The sequence below is a fragment of the Ischnura elegans genome, chromosome X, assembly GCF_921293095.1.
Source record: "Ischnura elegans chromosome X, ioIscEleg1.1, whole genome shotgun sequence".
In the NCBI taxonomy this organism is placed as follows: domain Eukaryota; kingdom Metazoa; phylum Arthropoda; class Insecta; order Odonata; family Coenagrionidae; genus Ischnura; species Ischnura elegans.
Window position 1 is genome coordinate 28756877 of NC_060259.1, and position 19824 is coordinate 28776700.

General features: G+C 34.9%; 1 protein-coding gene and 1 long non-coding RNA gene across 2 annotated transcripts in view; one reads left to right on the forward strand and one right to left on the reverse strand.

Moving 5' to 3' along the window:
* Positions 1 to 17988, reverse strand: part of LOC124170693 (UPF0047 protein YjbQ) — a 31477-nt gene extending 13489 nt beyond the window's left edge. Inside the window, exons 1-4 of the mRNA XM_046549597.1 lie at positions 17612 to 17988; positions 12692 to 12746; positions 5793 to 5832; positions 2447 to 2488 (exon numbers count right to left, since the gene is read on the reverse strand). Of these exons, the coding sequence (XP_046405553.1) occupies positions 2447 to 2488; positions 5793 to 5832; positions 12692 to 12746; positions 17612 to 17771 (297 nt within the window). The 5' untranslated portion in view covers positions 17772 to 17988. The remainder of the gene's footprint in view (positions 1 to 2446; positions 2489 to 5792; positions 5833 to 12691; positions 12747 to 17611) is intronic.
* Positions 17989 to 18276: 288 nt separating this feature from the next.
* On the forward strand, positions 18277 to 19803 carry LOC124170694. The gene is made up of 2 exons (XR_006867535.1): positions 18277 to 18357; positions 19371 to 19803. It is a non-coding gene; the product is annotated as an uncharacterized LOC124170694 (long non-coding RNA).
* The last annotated feature ends 21 nt before the right edge of the window (positions 19804 to 19824 follow it).

Sequence of the window (19824 nt, forward strand, 5' to 3'; positions counted from 1 at the left end):
AGATATTTAAGTTCAGAAGAATTTCCTCCAGGGAGTAGTCACCGATAAAAATGGTGCAACTAATCAAGCATTCGGCAAGGGATATTGGAAAACTGGTTATGAAACTTTTGAGTTACAAGTCTACATTGAGAAGCACTGTACATAGCCAAAGGGCTTCTTTGCAGCAGTAGTAGGAGCTATGCCCTCAAAGCCTGATTCTGCTATCCAAAAATATCAATTCTTTATGTCCCTTTTCACTCACTGAAAGCCTTCCCTATTCCCTGCTTCCCAATGCCAGGTCACTACTGGTAGTTGGCTTTCATGTCCTCCACAAGTATTTTACTGATTAAGGTAGGTTTGTATGAAGTATTTACAAAATATTCTGGCACTTACTTACCACAGAATCAAGGGACCCATGTTTAGGTCCTGTTATAGGAGAAGAATTTTTCTTCTGCAATTTCTCCTAGATTTTATAATGTAATTTTAGGGGTTTTAGTAAAACCAAAACGCCTACTCTGTCATACCAACACACCAAGGTTAAGAGTACCTTAAGCAGCACCAGTATTGCGAAGAGAATTCCAAAATGAATTGGTGATTAGTGTTTTTCTCAATTCCAGAATATTTAATGGCATATTCGTTACAATGCCATACTGGGAATGAATTTGATACCAAGTTATTGTCCTAGCTCCAGTGTCATAAGAGATCGTTGTCGCCTGCCACGTAAGTATTTGAAAAAAGATGCGAAGGCTATCATAGTAATAATTCTTCGCTTTAGAATTTTATTTCCTATTTTTTTTTAATGTATACATCAAATCCTTATTTCAAGAATGGAAATGCCACTCTTTCCTACCTTACGGTTCAAGCAGCACTACTCATTTAAAAATTGGATACAAAAATACATTAGCAATTCCATGGACTTGACAGGAAACACTTTTTGAAGGGGCTCAAGAGAACATATCCCTTCGTTAGTGCTTGAGTTGGTTTTGGGACAGGAGTGGGGAAAAGAATAGAATAGGTCTTGTTATACCTCACCTGGGTATAACCATATCCAACTTCATTTAAAGCCAATGTTACAGATCATCAAAATTATACGTAATATCTATTTGGGCATTTGATTGGACAACTGATTATAATAGTTTAGAACATTTGAATCAACATCTATCTACCACTTTTACTCAATTAGAACTTCCAACCATACTTCAAGAACATCATTTGACCTTAGTGAAAGGTTTTGCATTTTCAAATAGCCAAAAAATCACAATCTCTCTCTTAATGAAGGCCCGGTTTCCCTGGAATTCCTAAAGATTTCCCAAGGGTAAACTTCACAGCATGACAGAGTGGATAACAATTAGAGATAAAGCAAATACTTCTAGTTCTAAGATCTCTCATACAATTAATTACCAGGAAATCTGCCAGTTTTAAAGGACTTTTCATCACTGAATGACAATAATAAATACCTTATTCATCCAATTTCTTAAAAGTTTACTTTAGAATCACACCACCCCAGTAAATTTTCAGCCCAAATATTTGATTCATTTAGCACTAACATAAATTTAAAAAATAGTATTTTGGAATATTACAAATAGAAACTACTGGTGACATAGGCAGTTTATCCTCACTACTTTCTGATAAAGCAAGTAAAATCAAGTACTTAAAGCATTTCAATTCAGTGGCGTAACTATGGGGGGGGGGGGGGGGGGGGGGTGAGGGGGATAGATCCCCCCCAAAGCCACAGAGAAACAAAAAAAAATCTAAAGATATTGTCTAGTTTTGACTTGAAATAATTGCATCTGCTTTAAGTTAAATTTTAAGCGACAAAATGATATAAAATGTATTTCGGGCATGTCATTTTTCAAAAAATGTTCCCCGTTGCCTGGGAGGGACGGGAGGGGGGGGGGCGCCACCTAAGGACATCCCATCCCCCCCAAATCATATTCCTGGTCACGCCACTGTTTCAATTGCTTTATTAACTGTAATCAACTCCTATTTGAACACCAATAATGATATATGGATATAGGGGAACATTAAAATACCATGCCAATATACTTTTAAGCAATCTTAATATAAGCAACGAAAACGTTCACATATTTGTGCCCTTGAGTTTATTGCTTCTTTCAGCTACTTGAATCATAAGGGAATTTAGTAGGCAACAAGGGAGAATAAAATATACTTCATCACAGGATTAGATTGGGAGCAGGACTCCAACCCATAAATGAAATTTTGTAGAACTACTTTGTATCAATCAAAAACTAATCAATCAAACCCTTAAGATAACGTGTAATGCCACATTTTTTACCAAAAATGTTCCACAAAAGCAAGCACTTAATAAAAATCAAATCTTGGAGGAGAGTTTATCATTTCCTTCATCAAAATTGTCAGGATAAATGAGTTGATTCATATGATGGCAGGACACAATGAGAAAAAGTACCACTATTTAACAATTATAGCAAAACATTGATAAACTCACCATGTCATCAGGCCCCTCACACGAGTGTCTATAAGGCAAACCCTGAAATTATTAAAGAGATAGATTGATTATTTAACAGTTCAAATAAATCTAAGCATCAAACAACACAATATGATAAAATGTAATTAATTTAAACGCTTTGCTACTATTGCTATTTCTTAAACTTAGCCTAAACAGCACATTACGTTATTTTTATAGCTCTCTGAAAACAAACTTGACAAACCAAATGCTAAGTTTGATTTCAGTGACTGCCAATTTCACATCATTGGCCTGAGAAACAACTTTCTTGGACCTACTATGACACCCTAGCATTTTTTAACACAAAATATCCTAATAACCCCGCCTACAATTTCCAAAATAAGTAAAGAATTTGAGGGATTTGCAGGGATCATGTGGTTTAGACAGGTGCGGAAACAATCAAAAATTCTGGTGAGGAGGCCATCATTGCAGGCAAACACCCTCCACTGCCATTTTTGGGAGAGAAAATGAATATGCCATGCTTCCCGTTGAAATTTTGACCATAACTTCCTATGACCATGAATCAAGGAACTTGGATAGTGCAGTTGTAGATTTATAATATTAGTCATGTTCTATTGCTCTGCTGGTTTACAGTAAAAGCTCCATTTAACCAGTGCTTGAAATCCTCAGAAAATTGCTCACCATATCAGGCGCTTGTTATATTCAAAGGTGCCTCTCTAAGGTAACGTCTCTACGATGGAGCCCCTCAATTTCCATACTCGCCTTGGCATACAGCTTTTCTTTTATATCAGTGCTATTTCACAAAAGAATGAGATTGGCACAAAAAATTATTGGCGATGACCACCCAAGTGTGGCTATATGATGTTCGATCTAAAGTGATCACAGATCATCTGGGATTGTTAATATGCATCAAATCTCTGTGTCATCGTCAAAACCAACATCAAGACACTGCCTAAAACAGTCAAACTGCATTAAGTTGCACAAGAGGCAGTCAGAGGTACATGTGGTTCTCTGCGCAAGCATTATCCGCAAAATTCGTAAACACTTATCATAGAGCTCTGGTGAGCAACTTAGTCGCACCAGGACCACCAATCAACATCAACCTTTTTTCCTCCCTCCATCTTTCCCCTCTTCCTTACTTCCTCCCTTCATTCCTCCACTTCAAACATTTGTTTTTGAGTGTGAATGTGAGTGACGTGAGGTATGTAAAAGTGAGATATGATGATTATGTTGGTAGACAATAAATGTCTAAGAATCACAAATGCCATGCACGTAACCACACCGATTAAACCACAAGACACAACTCACCTGAATGACTATATGGCTTGTCTCCAGTCTTCCCTCCAGGTTACCTGTCGTCATTCAGGGGCAGTGTCCTGAGGTTGCACGCAAGAGTCTATGAAAGACCCACAACATTGAGGAAGACGAAGCTTCATGCAAGGAGAAAATTCAGTCTTCCCTCCAGGTTACAGTCCCTTAGGTCATTCGGGGACAGTGTCACGAGGTTGTACACCAGAGCTCTATGCTACGTGTTTCCAAATTTTGCGGATAGTGCCTGCTCACGGAACTGCATGCCACTACAACTGCCTCTCATGCAACTTTGTGTGGTGTGACTGTTTGAGGCAGTGTCTGGAATATATTTTCAGTGATGGCACAGCAATTTGACACAAACTAACAATTCAAGATGATTTGTGATCACATCTCTCCAGATAAAGCAACATGCAGCCATGCACTGGTGGTTTTTGGAAACAATCGCCAATTACTGTTTTGCAAATTTCATTCCTCTGTGAAATAGCACCGATACCAAAGAAAAGCTTTGTGTCAAGGCTAATACGTGAATCAAGGGGCTCCATCTTCAACTTTGGATATTACAAGCACTTGATGTAGTGAGCAATTTTCTGAGGATTACGAGCACTCGTTAAACAGCTTTGGCTGGATTCCGGCAGGGCATGGGGACATTTCTAATATTTTAAATATTTTATCTGCTCCTCTTATACTTATCCTCCACCATACTAATTTTCTTACATCCCAAACTTCCACCTTGCAACTTTGGAACTTTCACTGTTGACCATTGGCAGTGAAGAAGCCTGAAGAAATTGTGGCACATTCCCACCCACGTACGAAGATAAACTTCCAAATAGGGTGAAACAATTAGCCCAGGCCAACCATAAGATAATTTTGTCAGCTACAATATGCACAATCATTGAATACAATCTCACTCAACATGATTGGAAGCAAGGCAATTTTTCGTCAAAAAGGCATTTCCAAAAACTTTTTGGTACATGAATTAGCTAGCATACAAAACCAGGATTTAGAAGCTTATTGATTCCATCCACATTAAATACTCTTACAAGAAAGTACTATATTATTAAGAGCAACTGCACTATTTTATGCATGATCAAGTCTGTTACCAACATATTTACAAATATTTTAGAGGCTTCAAGCCAATCTAAATTACCATATTTTAAAGTATGCTCTCATGAATGAAACTGGTTATTTCATGTGATATATGGTGGAACCAATCCATCATAAATGTAGTAGATATTTCTAGTTCCATTGAAATAATTTCTTCATTACTCGGCATGTTTCAATGATTGATGATTGATTGAATGATAATTGAACTAATGATTGAGTTTTATGGAAACCATTATCTCAGATTAACATAAAAAAGTCTAAAACTGCTTCTGTATTGAAAATAATTGCCAATGGAAAATATTCCCCTGGACTTGGAATCGAACCACGGGCTTTTGGCTTTCTGGGCCACTGCCCAGACAACTATGTTATCCAGGTTCCTTGTTTACCATGCCAATTTTACCAAGGCTCATGGTGCTAGATTGCTAGATGTTAGGCTCTTGCGGTTCATTAAGGATGGTAAAAAGAAGGATTTTGGGCTTCCAAGAAGCACTGGAATGGGATTCCCCTTAACTAAAGCCCATATTCCCTCACAATGCCACCCTCAATGGACCACTAGGGCCTAGCATATAGCACCACAAACCTCACTACAATTGACATGGTAAATAAAGAACCTTGATAGCATATTGGTTTGTGCAGTGCCCGGAAAGCCAAAAGTCCGTGTTTCACTGCTGTTCATTTCAGGCTTGAAATATACCACAGATTCTGAAACTTCTTCAAGAAATTATGGCATTGATTGAATAATTTTACCATAGCACAATATGGGATTCATTTGTGATTGGCATGATCTTGAATTTGCTAAAATTAATTTTTTTATAAGAGAAAAACTTAATACAACCAGAACCTGAATAAGTAAACACATTTCAGAATGATCAAATTTACATGCACCACTGTCATCACCTAATTAACTCCACAAAGACAACAATAAAATGTAACATTGAGACAAATTGCTCACCTCAGGTACTATTTTGTTCAACATCATCTCCATGTCATCCCTGCAAATGGAAAAAACATCATGTAAATATATGGTGAATTAAATGACATGAATGACTACATTTTCTAACAAGTAGTGGTCTCAATTTCATTAAAGACATATTGAGATGACCAAAGAGTGTTATGTTAACAGTTATCATTAAAGTAAAACCAGATACTGTACTCCAAAACATAAAACATAGCCTTTCCTTTCCTCAAGTGAGAATCGAAATTTAACGATGCACTGTTGTTAAATGTCCAAGAATAATTGCCTTTGATTAACAAAATAAATGCCATAGGGTCATGATTAAAAACTTAGCATTCCACTGTAGTCAATGCCTCAATTATCAAGTTCATATAACCAAAGTGGAATGCAGATTTTTCAGTCATTACCCTACAAAATGGAGTTCCAAAGGGTATTGGCCACATTCATCCATTACATAAAAAACAAATGTTATTGGTTACATTTCTGATACTTTATTGGTTACATTTTATATGTTAATGTTTTGGGAGACCTCAGCAAAAAAAGAGTAATTAAGTTTCCATGCAATGGTCTTCTTCCTGCTAATGCATTTTTAAGCAAAAAGAGTCACGATGCCTGTAATCTGTTTCATATACAGAAAGTAAATTGGGCTAATACACATGCTCAATCAAATAGCTGTCCCATAAAAAATGCAAAGAATTTTATAGCTAAGAAAAATTAATTTATCATAAAAATCATTTTTTACTAAAACCTTTACAATGGTAATTATAAGGAGTCGAATACCTTCAACATCAATGGAAGTAATGGAAGAGAGAGTATTTTACAAAAAATGAGGTCCAAAACATAGATCTAGCATGTTCAAACACTGCCTTTACAAAAAATTTTGTTAATCATTGAATTAAATCAAATTAACAGAGATGGTATCACAGCACACACAGTGGACTATTCACATAATCCATATTGTTATAACAACTGAATATGAAGGGATAATCATGATAAGAAAATCTGGCACCAATACATAAACCTCTAACAGTTAGTAAAACTTGTTTAAAACCACAGTGTTTGATTTTAAGGTGTTCCACTATTACCTTATTGCTATTATTAATTTTGGGAATGAGCGAGTTCTGAAATAAAAGGTTCAATGAAATGAACAATTGCGTATTTTACAGAAGAATCCCAAATAATCACTGAATGGTTCCACACAGTGTTGAAAAAACTATCGTCATAAAATTGTTTCCATTCAATCTCTCATAAAATTTATACATAGGAATATTTGAAGATATTACAACCATTTAGGGTATCCGTCCAAACTAGAAACATAGCTACTTGCAGTAGTCACTTAAAAATTAGCTCACCAAGGATGAGTTTATCCGGTATTTTCATTAAAATGACTTTTGTTGTATGTACCCCTTAGGTACCCCTCATGCCTAAGAACAGGGGAGAGCTGAGAAGACTTTACAAATTCATTGAATCTATTGCTAATTAGTTAAGAAAGGTAGTTACAGATGGTCCCTCACCTATTGTCTGTAAAAAAAATCAAGACGCCTGAGTTTGAGAGCTCTACTGTCTAAAGACATCAATTTTAATGCAACAAAAAGTAAACCATAGGGTATTAATTTCTAAGTTGGATTACTTTTAAAAATTTCCCACCCCTTAGTATTTCCTGTAATTAAATTTTTTAGGAAAGTACCTGTTTTATGCATGTAAAATCAAGTTGCCCAACTTTGGGCGCTCGGTATTCCCGTAGTTTTTGTTTCAATAACATGGAATTTTGATGTAAGAAAGACAGAGCGATTATTAAAAGTTTGCAGAAAACAAATAGTTTATACCACTAAAATTGATGGATTTGTTGTAAACAACACAAATCTCTGCCAACTTCAAAACCAGTATATCAACTGAAAATTAAATGGTACTGGTGTATGCTGTACGATGAATTAAAGACTGGTACTAATAACATTTACATTAAATATTGCTAATAATGTCAATATCGCTTAATATTTATGGAGATGTTTCCAAAAGTGTACCAGCAGCTCAGTCGTGGGAGAGGAAGGAGAAAAAGGGGCATGTGGTTTCCCAACTCAGCAGAAACAACCTTTAGTACATTCATAAACTGCCAGCATACTGTGCGTCACAATGCACAGCATGGCAACTGTGCACGGCTTTGAGAGACTTTCTCTTTTCTGTTGCTTTGTTTTGGCCTGCCTGCGGAGCATAAGCAACAACCAGAGCTCAAAACATGAATAAGCACCAAAGGATATTGAATTTACTACTAACATTTAATGTACATGATCTACGTACTTGCATTGCTTACATTCTATGGCACACAACTGTACCAATCAATTTTCAACTGACCCATTAGTTTCGAAGTTGGCAAAGATTTGCATTGTTTACAACAAATCAAACTGATTGCTGATGAGTTGACTTTGTGGAAGTTCATGGATAGTGATAATTGAAACAGCAGTAGTCTTTTTCCACACTATTTTAGTTTATTAAATAGATTTCAAAATGGAGATGAACACAATTAAACTCATAGCGTCCTGGAATGGTTATGACGGAAGTATGGTAGACTCACTGTAGGAGCGTAAACGAAAGAAGAGGACGCTGTTGTCACTGACAAACCTCTCCCCTATACTGCAGTCAAAGGAACAATGGACAAAATTACCATTTTTAGGTCATCTTTCACATAAAATTGTAACATTGTTTCCTAAGGATAATTTTAAGCTATGTTTTTTTAACCCTATCACCTCCAGTAAACTGTTTTTTAATTCGAAAGACCCTATTAATGATAAAGAAAAGAGTGGTGTGTACTTTCTGAAATGTAAAACATATGATTGTAATTGTTGTTATGTTGGCCAGACTGGGAAAAAAAATTTTACATAAGAATTGATGAACATAAATAGTCTTTTTTAAATTGTGATGACAAATCTATGTTTGCAAAACATTTGTATGCCTGTGACCATTCATCCGATTTTAACTTACAATTTTTACATGTATTTGACAAAGGTAAAAAACTGGATTTTGTGGAAAATTTCGAAATAGGTGTATATTCGAAGTTGTTTGGTGAATGTCTTGTCAATGAGGTGGTACCAACAATGACCTCACCTTTCCTTAACACATTGCGTACTGGGGTAAGCTAATGTTTAGAATATAACTTTACCCAATCAAATGTTATGATGCATCAATTCATTATGAATAACGAGCAACAACTGAAAACGTACTAATGAATACATATTATACGCTTTAAAATTGTTTAGGTAGACGCGCGTAAATGACGAGAATCTTCGTCATCCGTCCGGAACGTTCGGGAAAAAATGACGAGAATTCTCACCATCCGTACGCAACGTGTTAATGTGAGTCCTTCCTCCTCCCTTTATAACCTTTTCCGATGACCCTGAATAGACATCCTGCAAATGAGTACCTGACCTCAACCCCTCCCCCATTCCTGCTTCTATATTTTACCACACCTACACATACCCTCAATATACCTAAATACCAGGCTTGCTGCTCCTTGGGTTAGATAGCTCTTGATAATGATGCGTAAGCATTGAAACCAGTCGAGGAAGAAAAAAAAAGTGTGGAAAAATACTACTGCCGTATCAATTACCACTACAACAAATCCATCAATTTCAGTAGTATAAACAATTTGTTTTCTACAAACTATTATAATTAGATCTGACTTTCTTACATCAAAATTCCAAGTTATTAAAACTAAAACTATGGGAATACCAAGTGCTCAAAGTTGGACAACTTGATTTTACATGCAAAAAATGGGTACTTTCCTTAGAAAAAATTAAGTACAGGAAATACTTTGAGGCAGAAATTTTTTTTAAGTAAATGATCCAAGGTAGAAATAAATTCTCTACTGATTGTATTTTGTTGCATTGAAATTAATTGCTTCATTTAGACGATAGAGCTCCTCAAACTAAAGTGTCTTGCTTTTTTTACAGACAGTAAGGACAATTGAAACAATGCTTGAATAGATGTTTTTTCTTCAAAATGTTTGTTTTTTATGCATTTTAATAGTCTACTTTTGATTTTCTGACTGTTTTGTCTGCAAATTACCAACACCCCTCCCCACAATGTCTCATTTCATAACATAACCTCAGCTATGCTATGATACTCCTCCTTGGCCTTTTATATGGGCCTCATGTGATTTGTAGTCGTTTACATTCTTGTTAACAATTCCTTCTCAATGAAAGGTTCCCTCTGAACAAGTTGATGAAGCAAAACTCTATAAAGACTCTAACTACTGATACTAGGTGGCAAATTTTGTGTCTTCTTATTTATAAACTTACGAGACAATGACTGAATAGGCAAGATTATTAATTCATCATAACTTATCTACTGATCAGTCCTCATATTAAAACTTTTACTCCTGCAAATATGATGTTCAGTTTCTTACGCATACTCATTTTACTAAGAAAAAACTTCATCGAGGAAAAAAACTTCAAGCAAATTGATTAAATACTAGTCAAGAGCTATGACCGAGGTTCTGAAAGAAAAAAACTATCAAAAAAAAGCTAACAAAAGTTTTCAGTAAATCAACGATTTCTGTACAAAACACCAGTTCTGTAAAAAAAAGTTACATGACTTAACAAAAACAAATTATTCAACTTCAATTTTCCAATGAAATATTCAAAATGAAGTCTGAACAGAACCTTACAAGGAGATGAATTAGAATAAAAAGTCGCATCGCACTTCACACATCGCATTGTAATTTTTATGTATTAATTTATAACCTTTTGTGAAGGAATTGGAATTTTCTGTCATCTACCAAGCCCTACCTAAGCCGAAAATATTTAAGCAAACAACATAACTCAGAGAATATATTTTTTCAAAATGAGCAAACAATGTTATCTGAAAACAAAATACATTAAGCATGTAACCATCCCTAATCCAATATGTAGAGCTTAAATCTGTACTGTGGCCACCATGTGACTTAGAGCCACAGCAATTTGTTGGCATTGTGATAAGACAAAAATACTGCAGATTTCTCTACTATTCGGCAAACACAATATTCTAACTCAATTAAATTCAAAAATATTCAAATTCAAAAAAATCAAATATTACACTTCCTAGAAACAAGATACCAAGATCTACTAATCATGCAAATATGAAAATATTGATACGACGCATTAGCTGTCTAGCCATAGCCAGGGCCTTGGGCACATGCCCACGGATTGCGATAAAATTTCCATCATAAATTCTTCAGCCTTGTTTCTTGAAGTGGGACTGAAGTCAGTTGCACAACAATTTTAAAATAAACTCATTATTAGGACAAACAATGAGGTTTGAAGCCATAACTACTGGTAAATCACATTTTCAATCATCTCCTGCAAAAACCCTTCACTTTGAGATTAAAAGTTTATTAAGTTTTCTGAAAAATTAATCACAACAATAGCCGAGTTCTTAACATGAGAATTTCTTTAACCAACTAACAGATCTAAAGCTAAGCTCAGCATGCTTCAAACCATACCAATTATTCCAATAAAAAAAGGTAATTTTGTAGAGATATGTACCACGGGTTAATGTTATGCTCTAAAAATAGTGTATTCTGGCAAATTTGTTATAACTACGAGAAACAGGAAGAGGGAACAGGAAATATGGAGAAATAAGCAATTAAAAATAAAGAAAATTCAAAACTGTCTTTTGTTACATTTCCAAAATTATGGTAGAGGGATTTTGACAGATTTTAAGTCTATCAAATGCCTTCCCTTGTCTGAAACCAGAGTGGCCACTGGAACTTTTCTCCATGGTGAAGGCGGCTGGAGGCAAAAATATGTGAAGGAGCCACTAGTTCATTGTATTTACAAATTACAGGGAATATTTATGAGCTGACACATTGTTTTGGAGTTGTCCATAACACTGGATATTAACTAAGTTAGTGGCATCTTTAATATGCATTATTTTGCATTGAGGTGTTGAGCAAGATGGTAGAAATAACCCCAACCAACTTAACCCATACACCATTCCAACATTAACAAACCCATTTCAAAATTATCCTGCCCACTCCATTATTATATAGCCCCTTTAAACATAACCCATTCCACAATAAAAATTGCCAAACCACTTTTATCAAGTCCACTCCTACATTACCCAGAACACACTGACATTATTAAACCCCCTGCAACATTAACCAATGCACTCCAACCTTAACCAGCTCACAACAAAATTATCAACAAACTGTGTCAGAAACCAGAGCATGGCAACATTATCCAACCCATTCCAAAATAAACCAACCCACCACCCAAAAATCCACCCCAATCCTACCAAACATTGACACACTTACTGCACCCTCCATTGATCCCAGAGGTTAGTTAAAAACCTGAGAAAATAAGGAGCCATGACAGAATATAATCTCCCTGCTTGATGCTCCACCTGGGGTGGATCAAAGGAAGGATACATAAGCGATGACAAAAATTGCACCTTCCTAAAGAAGGCAGTAGAGCAGAAGTCCAGCAAAAGGTCATATTTGAGCAATATGAAAGTCACTCCAAAAACGAACAAGAAAAGATTTCTAAAAATTTAAACCTATCTTGCTTGCTTGGTAAGACCAATAAAACTATAGATCTTGAAATACCACCATTTCTATGATAGGTTAATATTAAATCACAGTTAGAAAACACTCCATAACCATCCACAGGATGTGCTTCGCACATCACTTACTTCCTCCAGTTTCAATATAACTTCCATTTCTTAAAAACAAGGTACTTAGTGATCATTATCACTAATTTCCCATATATAACAAACATATAGGATGAAACCATACTCACCAATCACATAGTGTTTAAGTCTTTCCACTTAATTAACTAAATGGCCGACAATTATAACATAATACCAAATGGCTTAAGAGTCTAACACTCAGAAATGCATGCAATATATATTAACTGTAAGCCTACCTCACATCAGGATCCCAACATTCATTCAGGGCTAAGCTTGCCGAGGTGTGAAGAACTATAAAAAAATAAACATTCATCAGTTAAACACATAGGTATCGAAGGCATAATTTTGTTTTGGCGAGTTAGAGAATATAGTTTTGCCAAATTTATCTAAAACATCAACAATTTAGAAAATTCTAATTAAATCAAAATCTAACAATTCAAAAGTCCAACAGGTAGCATGCATAGAATAAAAACTGGACACCCAATATACATCACATCTGTGTGGTAGAAATTTTTTTTAAGTTACTAAGTGACTAGTTTAACAATACTTCACAAAATTGAGATCATACACCTTTAAATAATTTCATTGAGACAAAGACTATAACTGAAAGTCCATGCCTCTCATTAAATTATCATAGCTGCAATTCTAAGCTCAATTACATATCACTTTTCTCCCAATAATATCGAATTCCCAAGGATTGTGAGGGCAATCTATAGGAGAGACAGCGGGGAATTACAAAGAAATTAATAATTTATGAAATTAATACCAAGATTTTTTCAGTTTAAAATGACTATTACATTGTGAAAGACTGCCATTATTATAAATACTTAATTATTGGAACTCAGGCTAACACACAAATTCATTACTATTATTAAAACTTCTGCACATTTTCAGGCATGGTATGCTGCCATGGAAAAATACATATTAAGTCATAAATATGAATGTCAAATGAATGATATCAACCTTGTTCTATTCCAACTACTAACATAAGAGCAGTCCACAAACCATGAGAACTTCAAATGTGCCATCAATATCATAAGTACAAAAGACAAGAGTATCTACCTAAAAACCTAAAGTACTGGTATGATAATACCTAAATGTTAGTATTGATCAATAGTACTTATTGCAAAGGCTGTAAAAAATGTTCAGTGACAATTAACAATTCATTCAAATTCAGCCAAAAAAATGCAACACAAAATAAAATGATTAGCAAAGTGACATAATAAAGGCATGGTATGAAATAAAAGGGGGTTATAAGGGAAAACACTTCTCACAACCTATACTGAAAGTGGTAAGCCCATAGCAGCATAATTTCACAATTCAAAAGCTAGAGCAACTACTTACGTAAAATTTTCTTCAATTTAATATCTCATGGCCACAAAGTGATAATCTATATTCTGCAAATACCAACACGCAAAACTCACAACCCCAAAAATTTGGTTGCTCATGGAAATCAGTGTCTCTCATGTTCATTCTTACGGATACCTACATCAAAATAATCTGTTTAATCTTCAGTGACACCTGAAAGCTTTATGCAACAACGTAAGAGCCCATCTGTAACTCAACTTGATCAAAATACCGAGTGTATACATTCATACCTATTAATGGGATTAAAGACAATTTACTACTTCCATTTTTGTTTAGAAGGTATGAATTCTTAAAACATATTAACTTGAAAATCTAGGTAATTGAATTTAAGAATCACAACCTGACAAAAATAGTACTAGTTGGACTTGTCTGAAGATAGGTTACTTGGCACAAATGAAATTAGCAAATTTTACTCAACATTAAAAGGGGTGAAGGCATGAAAGACATGTTTTGTGCATTTTTGTTACTATCATTGTAATATCACCCATTTAATAGGCAAAGGAATTTTTCCCTGTGTTTTCCATCTACCATTGTTGTTTTGCTGCCATTACCAATTGTAATGAATTCATTAGTATACCGCGGCTCCTTAAACATTGTTAGCCCCAATTTCAATTAAACCAAGGCAAAATGTAGGCCGATGATAACTAGTTAATGTATAAAAAGTGACTTATCTCCAGAAAAGTTCAAGAAATAATTTGGAGTGGTGAGTAGCTAAACAGATATTCTATGAAGAACATATGCCACTTAATATGAATGACATAATAATCAGTGAGGGCAACAATATTCCTAATAATTAAATATTAAGCATGGTACACATTACTCCATCTTCTACACTCACCAAATTAACAATCAAATTACAGGGAAAACTGTTATATTAAACCCCTAACAGTGCCTTTGCATTTATGGTGTACTATTACCTACAGCAACTTCCACAAACCATGTCAAAAAGGACCATTACATACACTATTACATTATGCATTCCACTATGGTATACTACTATCAACAATATGATCATTGCAGCTTTTCTTATTGAAGATTACTTGTTATTAACAAAGCTGCATCAATCCATCTAATATGAGGACACTCCCAAATTATTGAAGCATATGTATTCAATACTAGCTTGACATTCAATTAGAAGATACTATCACATTTTTCTACCTCCACTAAGTATGCCCCCTGCATAATTAAGGAATACATATTAGGGTAAGGAAAGGGAGTGGAAAATAAACAAATGATTGCCACTTCATATGCACATGCACTGGCACAATGAATTAAATTAAATTTACTAAAATTATTAATGACTGGATTACCTCAAGGATAAAAACTCCATCTTAAGTACAGATGCACAAACCCTTCTGATAAAAAAGCTTAATAGCATGGAACTAAAAGAGCTACTTATATTAGAAAAGATTGCATACATTCCAACCTGCTCGAATTCAATAAAGACTATTTTAGCACATCACTCAACAAATGATATGCATACACATACTCAGCTTTTCCCCAGAAAATACGAAATTAAAGTCATAAAATTTTACTTACACTACAAATTGAACTATAGTAGTTTAATCAAGGCTCAAGAATGATTGCAGTACACTCAGTAAAATAGGCTCAAAAAAGTAGAAAAAATTCTAGTCAAAGCTTATGCAAGAATTGAACACACAAAGAATGTTGAGTTCCAGATTAATTTACCCTCAAGGAGAATCTTCAGTAATTTTCATCATCTTAGACCAAGTATACTTTTGACTCAACCAGTTCTTGTCCTTAGTTTTGCATTGCCTCAGTATCAAGACAACACAAAAATATAAATTTTGCATCATTCTCAAAACTAATAAAATTAAACATTATTTTAATGGAAAGCTACACAAGTACTGAAATCATTTGTCCAGCATCTCTCTTGTTAAGCCCCAATTTTACTTTGAATACCATGAACAAAATGTATCAATTCGGATGATTTTCTAAGCAAATCGTTTCAAGTACAAAATATTATCATACTCATGTCAATTTATTATGCATAAAAGTCAGTGTGAATTATTCCTGTTCTTAAAAAGCAAATAAGAGGCGAAAAATCAAACTATGGAAAGTCACTCAGAGGAAGGGTAGATTATTTAGAAACATTTTTACTCAAGTAATTCCACATCAATAGAATGATTCACGTTTAAAAGTCCACGGACTCCAATTGGCAAGGCCTTTAATGTTTTCATGAACAGGAAACGACATGGGAAAGTATAATCAAAACGTCCACTGTCACTTTTGTGATTATAAAACCCAAAAAATGGATAATTAGTTTAATATGCGCTCCATTGCAATATTGTACACTGAATGCGGCAGTATCGTGTATATCATAACATTTAAATCTACACTTCTCGATTGCCTAGCAGTAGCCCTCTACCCGCATGTCGTAGGAAAGGAAATTGGCTCTAGAGGACGGATTGATGATTAAATGACTTGGTCATGCTATGATTCACGCTTTTCTTAACATAACAACACAAAGAATGTCAGCGCCGACTAAGGCAACGCAAACCAATCACATAAAACACTGTCACAGCAACTTATTACCTCATAATTCCTAAAACTACCTAAAAAAAGAACATACGGTCCTATATCTTGTAACCAATATGCTAACGATGACATGAATGTAAATAGAATTCATAACAAAGACATCAAAACGCTAAATTGTATCGCTATGAGCGTCAACCACCCACAAGAGCTAAATAAACATTGGGAGAACCCTTGAATTCCAACCTCCCATTCTTGGTAAGAAAATCAAAACATGCATCGTCATAAACCTGAGAGAGAAAAACTATTTTGATGCATCACAAACAGAAAGCCTCTCCAGGATATGTTGGTATGTCGCATAGCACTAGTTTACATTGACATTTACTTGACCAACCTAATGTAAGGTTCCAAAAGAGACATGAATTGGTTTAACACAGCACACATTAATGCTGTATGAAAATCTGATGCTTCGGGAGAAATAAGGTCTACCCACAATGAGCTTATGAAAAATAGGTGTACCCTCATTTCAACATGCTTACTTACCCTTACCACACTAATTGCATACAAATACAATAACCCTTTCCTCAGTCATTATAGGAAGTTTAATCAAGCTAGTAATGATATTGACTAACGATATGCCTTCATGATAACGGCAAGAGTGCATCAGTATTAATGCAGAACAACATTAATAGTGTTCGAGCGTTTGTGAGTCAGTTATGCAAGTCACGAATAAACTATTCTTAGTCCTATGTGACATACATACTAAATACAATAAGTCCAAGCTCTGGGTAAGGTGGGCTCTAATACGTGATGAGGGTACGTCGAACTGACCACATGTTCACAGTAAGCACTATTTCTATTTACAATCAAATAAACTTGAAGGGTAACTACACAGCAATATAAAGATGATGCCATCACATACCCTTAGAATGCTTGAATGCTCTTCCAACTTAGCTGTCAATTGTAGATATTACACAGACAGATAGTATTAATATTTTAGAATACAAATATTGACACATACCTAAAGCTACCAAAAGAACCAATTAGTATTATGATTTCCACCAAAGCATTAACATTTGCGAATGTGATGTAACAATAAATATCGGTTATGTTATGCCAACATAGGTTAATCATTATTGTAAATCGTGAAAATACGTTCTACCCACTATTAAATGATCTATTCAAATAAAAAATGACAGCCTTAAGTCGAAAGCACTTATAATAACTCTTACATTACAAGAAATACAGAAGAAAACCATAAGTAATGCTAGGTGCAGGTCTATTCGACTTACTTTGTACGTGAAAAAAACCGACTGAGAACTGGCAGATTTCAGGCATTTGTTTAAGAATTTCCTCAGTTACTAGATGAACTCCTCTATGCTGTGGCCTTAAGTTCATTTTCCGCTGAAACCATGCAGACCCCATCTGTATTCCCCTGTTCGAAGAAGCCATGTTGGAATAATACCGCTCTTTCCCTCTTCACTCGTGGAGCAGTCTCACATCATCATTATCAGGGCATAATCCGCAGTCCCGCCACATCATCATTTCACTGGTCATACCTAAGTCCATTATCAAACTTTACACCCAAATTTTAGCCTCATTTTTTACGAAAACTGAGAGTCGTACCTCCCTAAGTGAGCAAAGATTACGCTCACAGAACGTTCTCTGCGGAAATGGCACCGGCTCATTGTTACCAAACGTTCAAAAATGTATTAGCAAGATTCATACAAAATTTAATAGTTTTCTCATTGATACGGCTTTTATTTGCATTCCGCCTTTAACTCTATGATTTTGTTTACTCTTATTCGACATGATAATAAGGAAATTTTATTTTTAATATTTAAACAACGGCCGGAACAACTGAATCGCGTTTCCCGATAATGGAAAGATAGGGGAGTAGGGGTTCTTACGGTTTGGGCTGGTCTGGTTAGGGAGACAGTAATGATACTCCCACGCCAAATCTCTTCGTTATGACTAAATCATCTAAATAATGGATTCGTTGGTGCTGGACTACGCTGAGAAAGGAGTACCTGACAAGGTTTTTGTGTGGCAAATATTATTATTTAGATGCAGGACTTCAAGCTTTTGTTTGGAATGGCATTTTTTTCCAGTGTGCGTTTTATCCGTCTCCCCCGCAACGATGCTCGCGAAACCCTTATCGAAAAATTTTTCCTGCAGTGTATCGTACCAATGAAGTGACCTACTTTTGTGATAATAAATTAGTTGAAAATCTACTATTAGAATGTAATTGATTGTTAGCGTTGTGGATGAATTAATTATTGTTGGTGATTGTGAAGTGACATGTTCTATTTTAGAGTAAAAATTGATTCGATGTTAAAACATGAATGGAATACCTTGAACGTATAAAGTACTAGAATTTAGTGTCGGATTTACTCTACTTCTCGTATCATGTTGTTACCCAAGATTTTACCATCCTATCAGTTTGATGAGTCTACTTGTAAAGATCTTATCCGAGTGAACTAGTGCTTTGATGCACCCCTTTCAGTTTGCTATAAATAGCTTCCATCAAGGTCAAGATTAAGCTAGATAATCAAGTTTAAGGCGCATGCGTTTTTTCTCGCGCGGAATTGGCGAAATTAGCCCTGTGTCTTACCATTTGAGATGCTCCTTACTTCTGTATTCGATATGACTACCGATAAAGCTGTATTCAGGGTCATTGAATACATGTTTCCCATGTTAAAGCTCCATTTGTTTGTAGATTTCTCGTATGTACTTGGAGGATATCCTTGGAGCATATGGAAGAATGTTTTTTGAAAACTTAGATAAATCATTTCTCAGCTGTTCAATTGCTTGCTTGCTTCAAGAGGGCAATTTCATTTCATTAAATCCCTTTAAATGTTATTTATTGGATAGGGTTTTTGGGAAAAATGATCATGCACGCGGCAAGTTTTTCACGAAAACCAATTTATGTCGTCAGATCTTTCCTGTAAAGGTTGATATTATGAATTTTTACATGAATATTGTGGTGAATTTTGTTTTGGGTATTATTTTTATCTTGCATTCCAACGGTAAACTCTGTTATTTTTTTAGGTACAAAAATATATTCCGGGCTGTTACTGTTGACAACCGAAACTTAAGTCAAACAGTCAATGTAAATCCCTACTTACAGCAAATAATGTATAAATAGACATAATAAAAAATATTTAATTAGATAACAATGATGATTGTGCAATAACAAGGTAACATGAAATAAAATAAACTGAAATATTAACTAAAATTGTGAGATCAATGCAAAAATTCAATGAAATAATGTAGTGACAGTATGCAGAATATTACATAAATAATGGTTACAATAGTCAAACCTATCCTCAGTTAATAAATAATAACAATGAATAAATAAGCAAGTTACAACGATAATACGATTAATAAGTTGTAAACTAAACCATACATTACTGAACAACACAAATTTGGGGCTATTAACTGAAGCTGAACAACTTTTCTTCTAAGTTTATCCTAAAGGGAGGCCACTCTGTCTAAAAAGAAA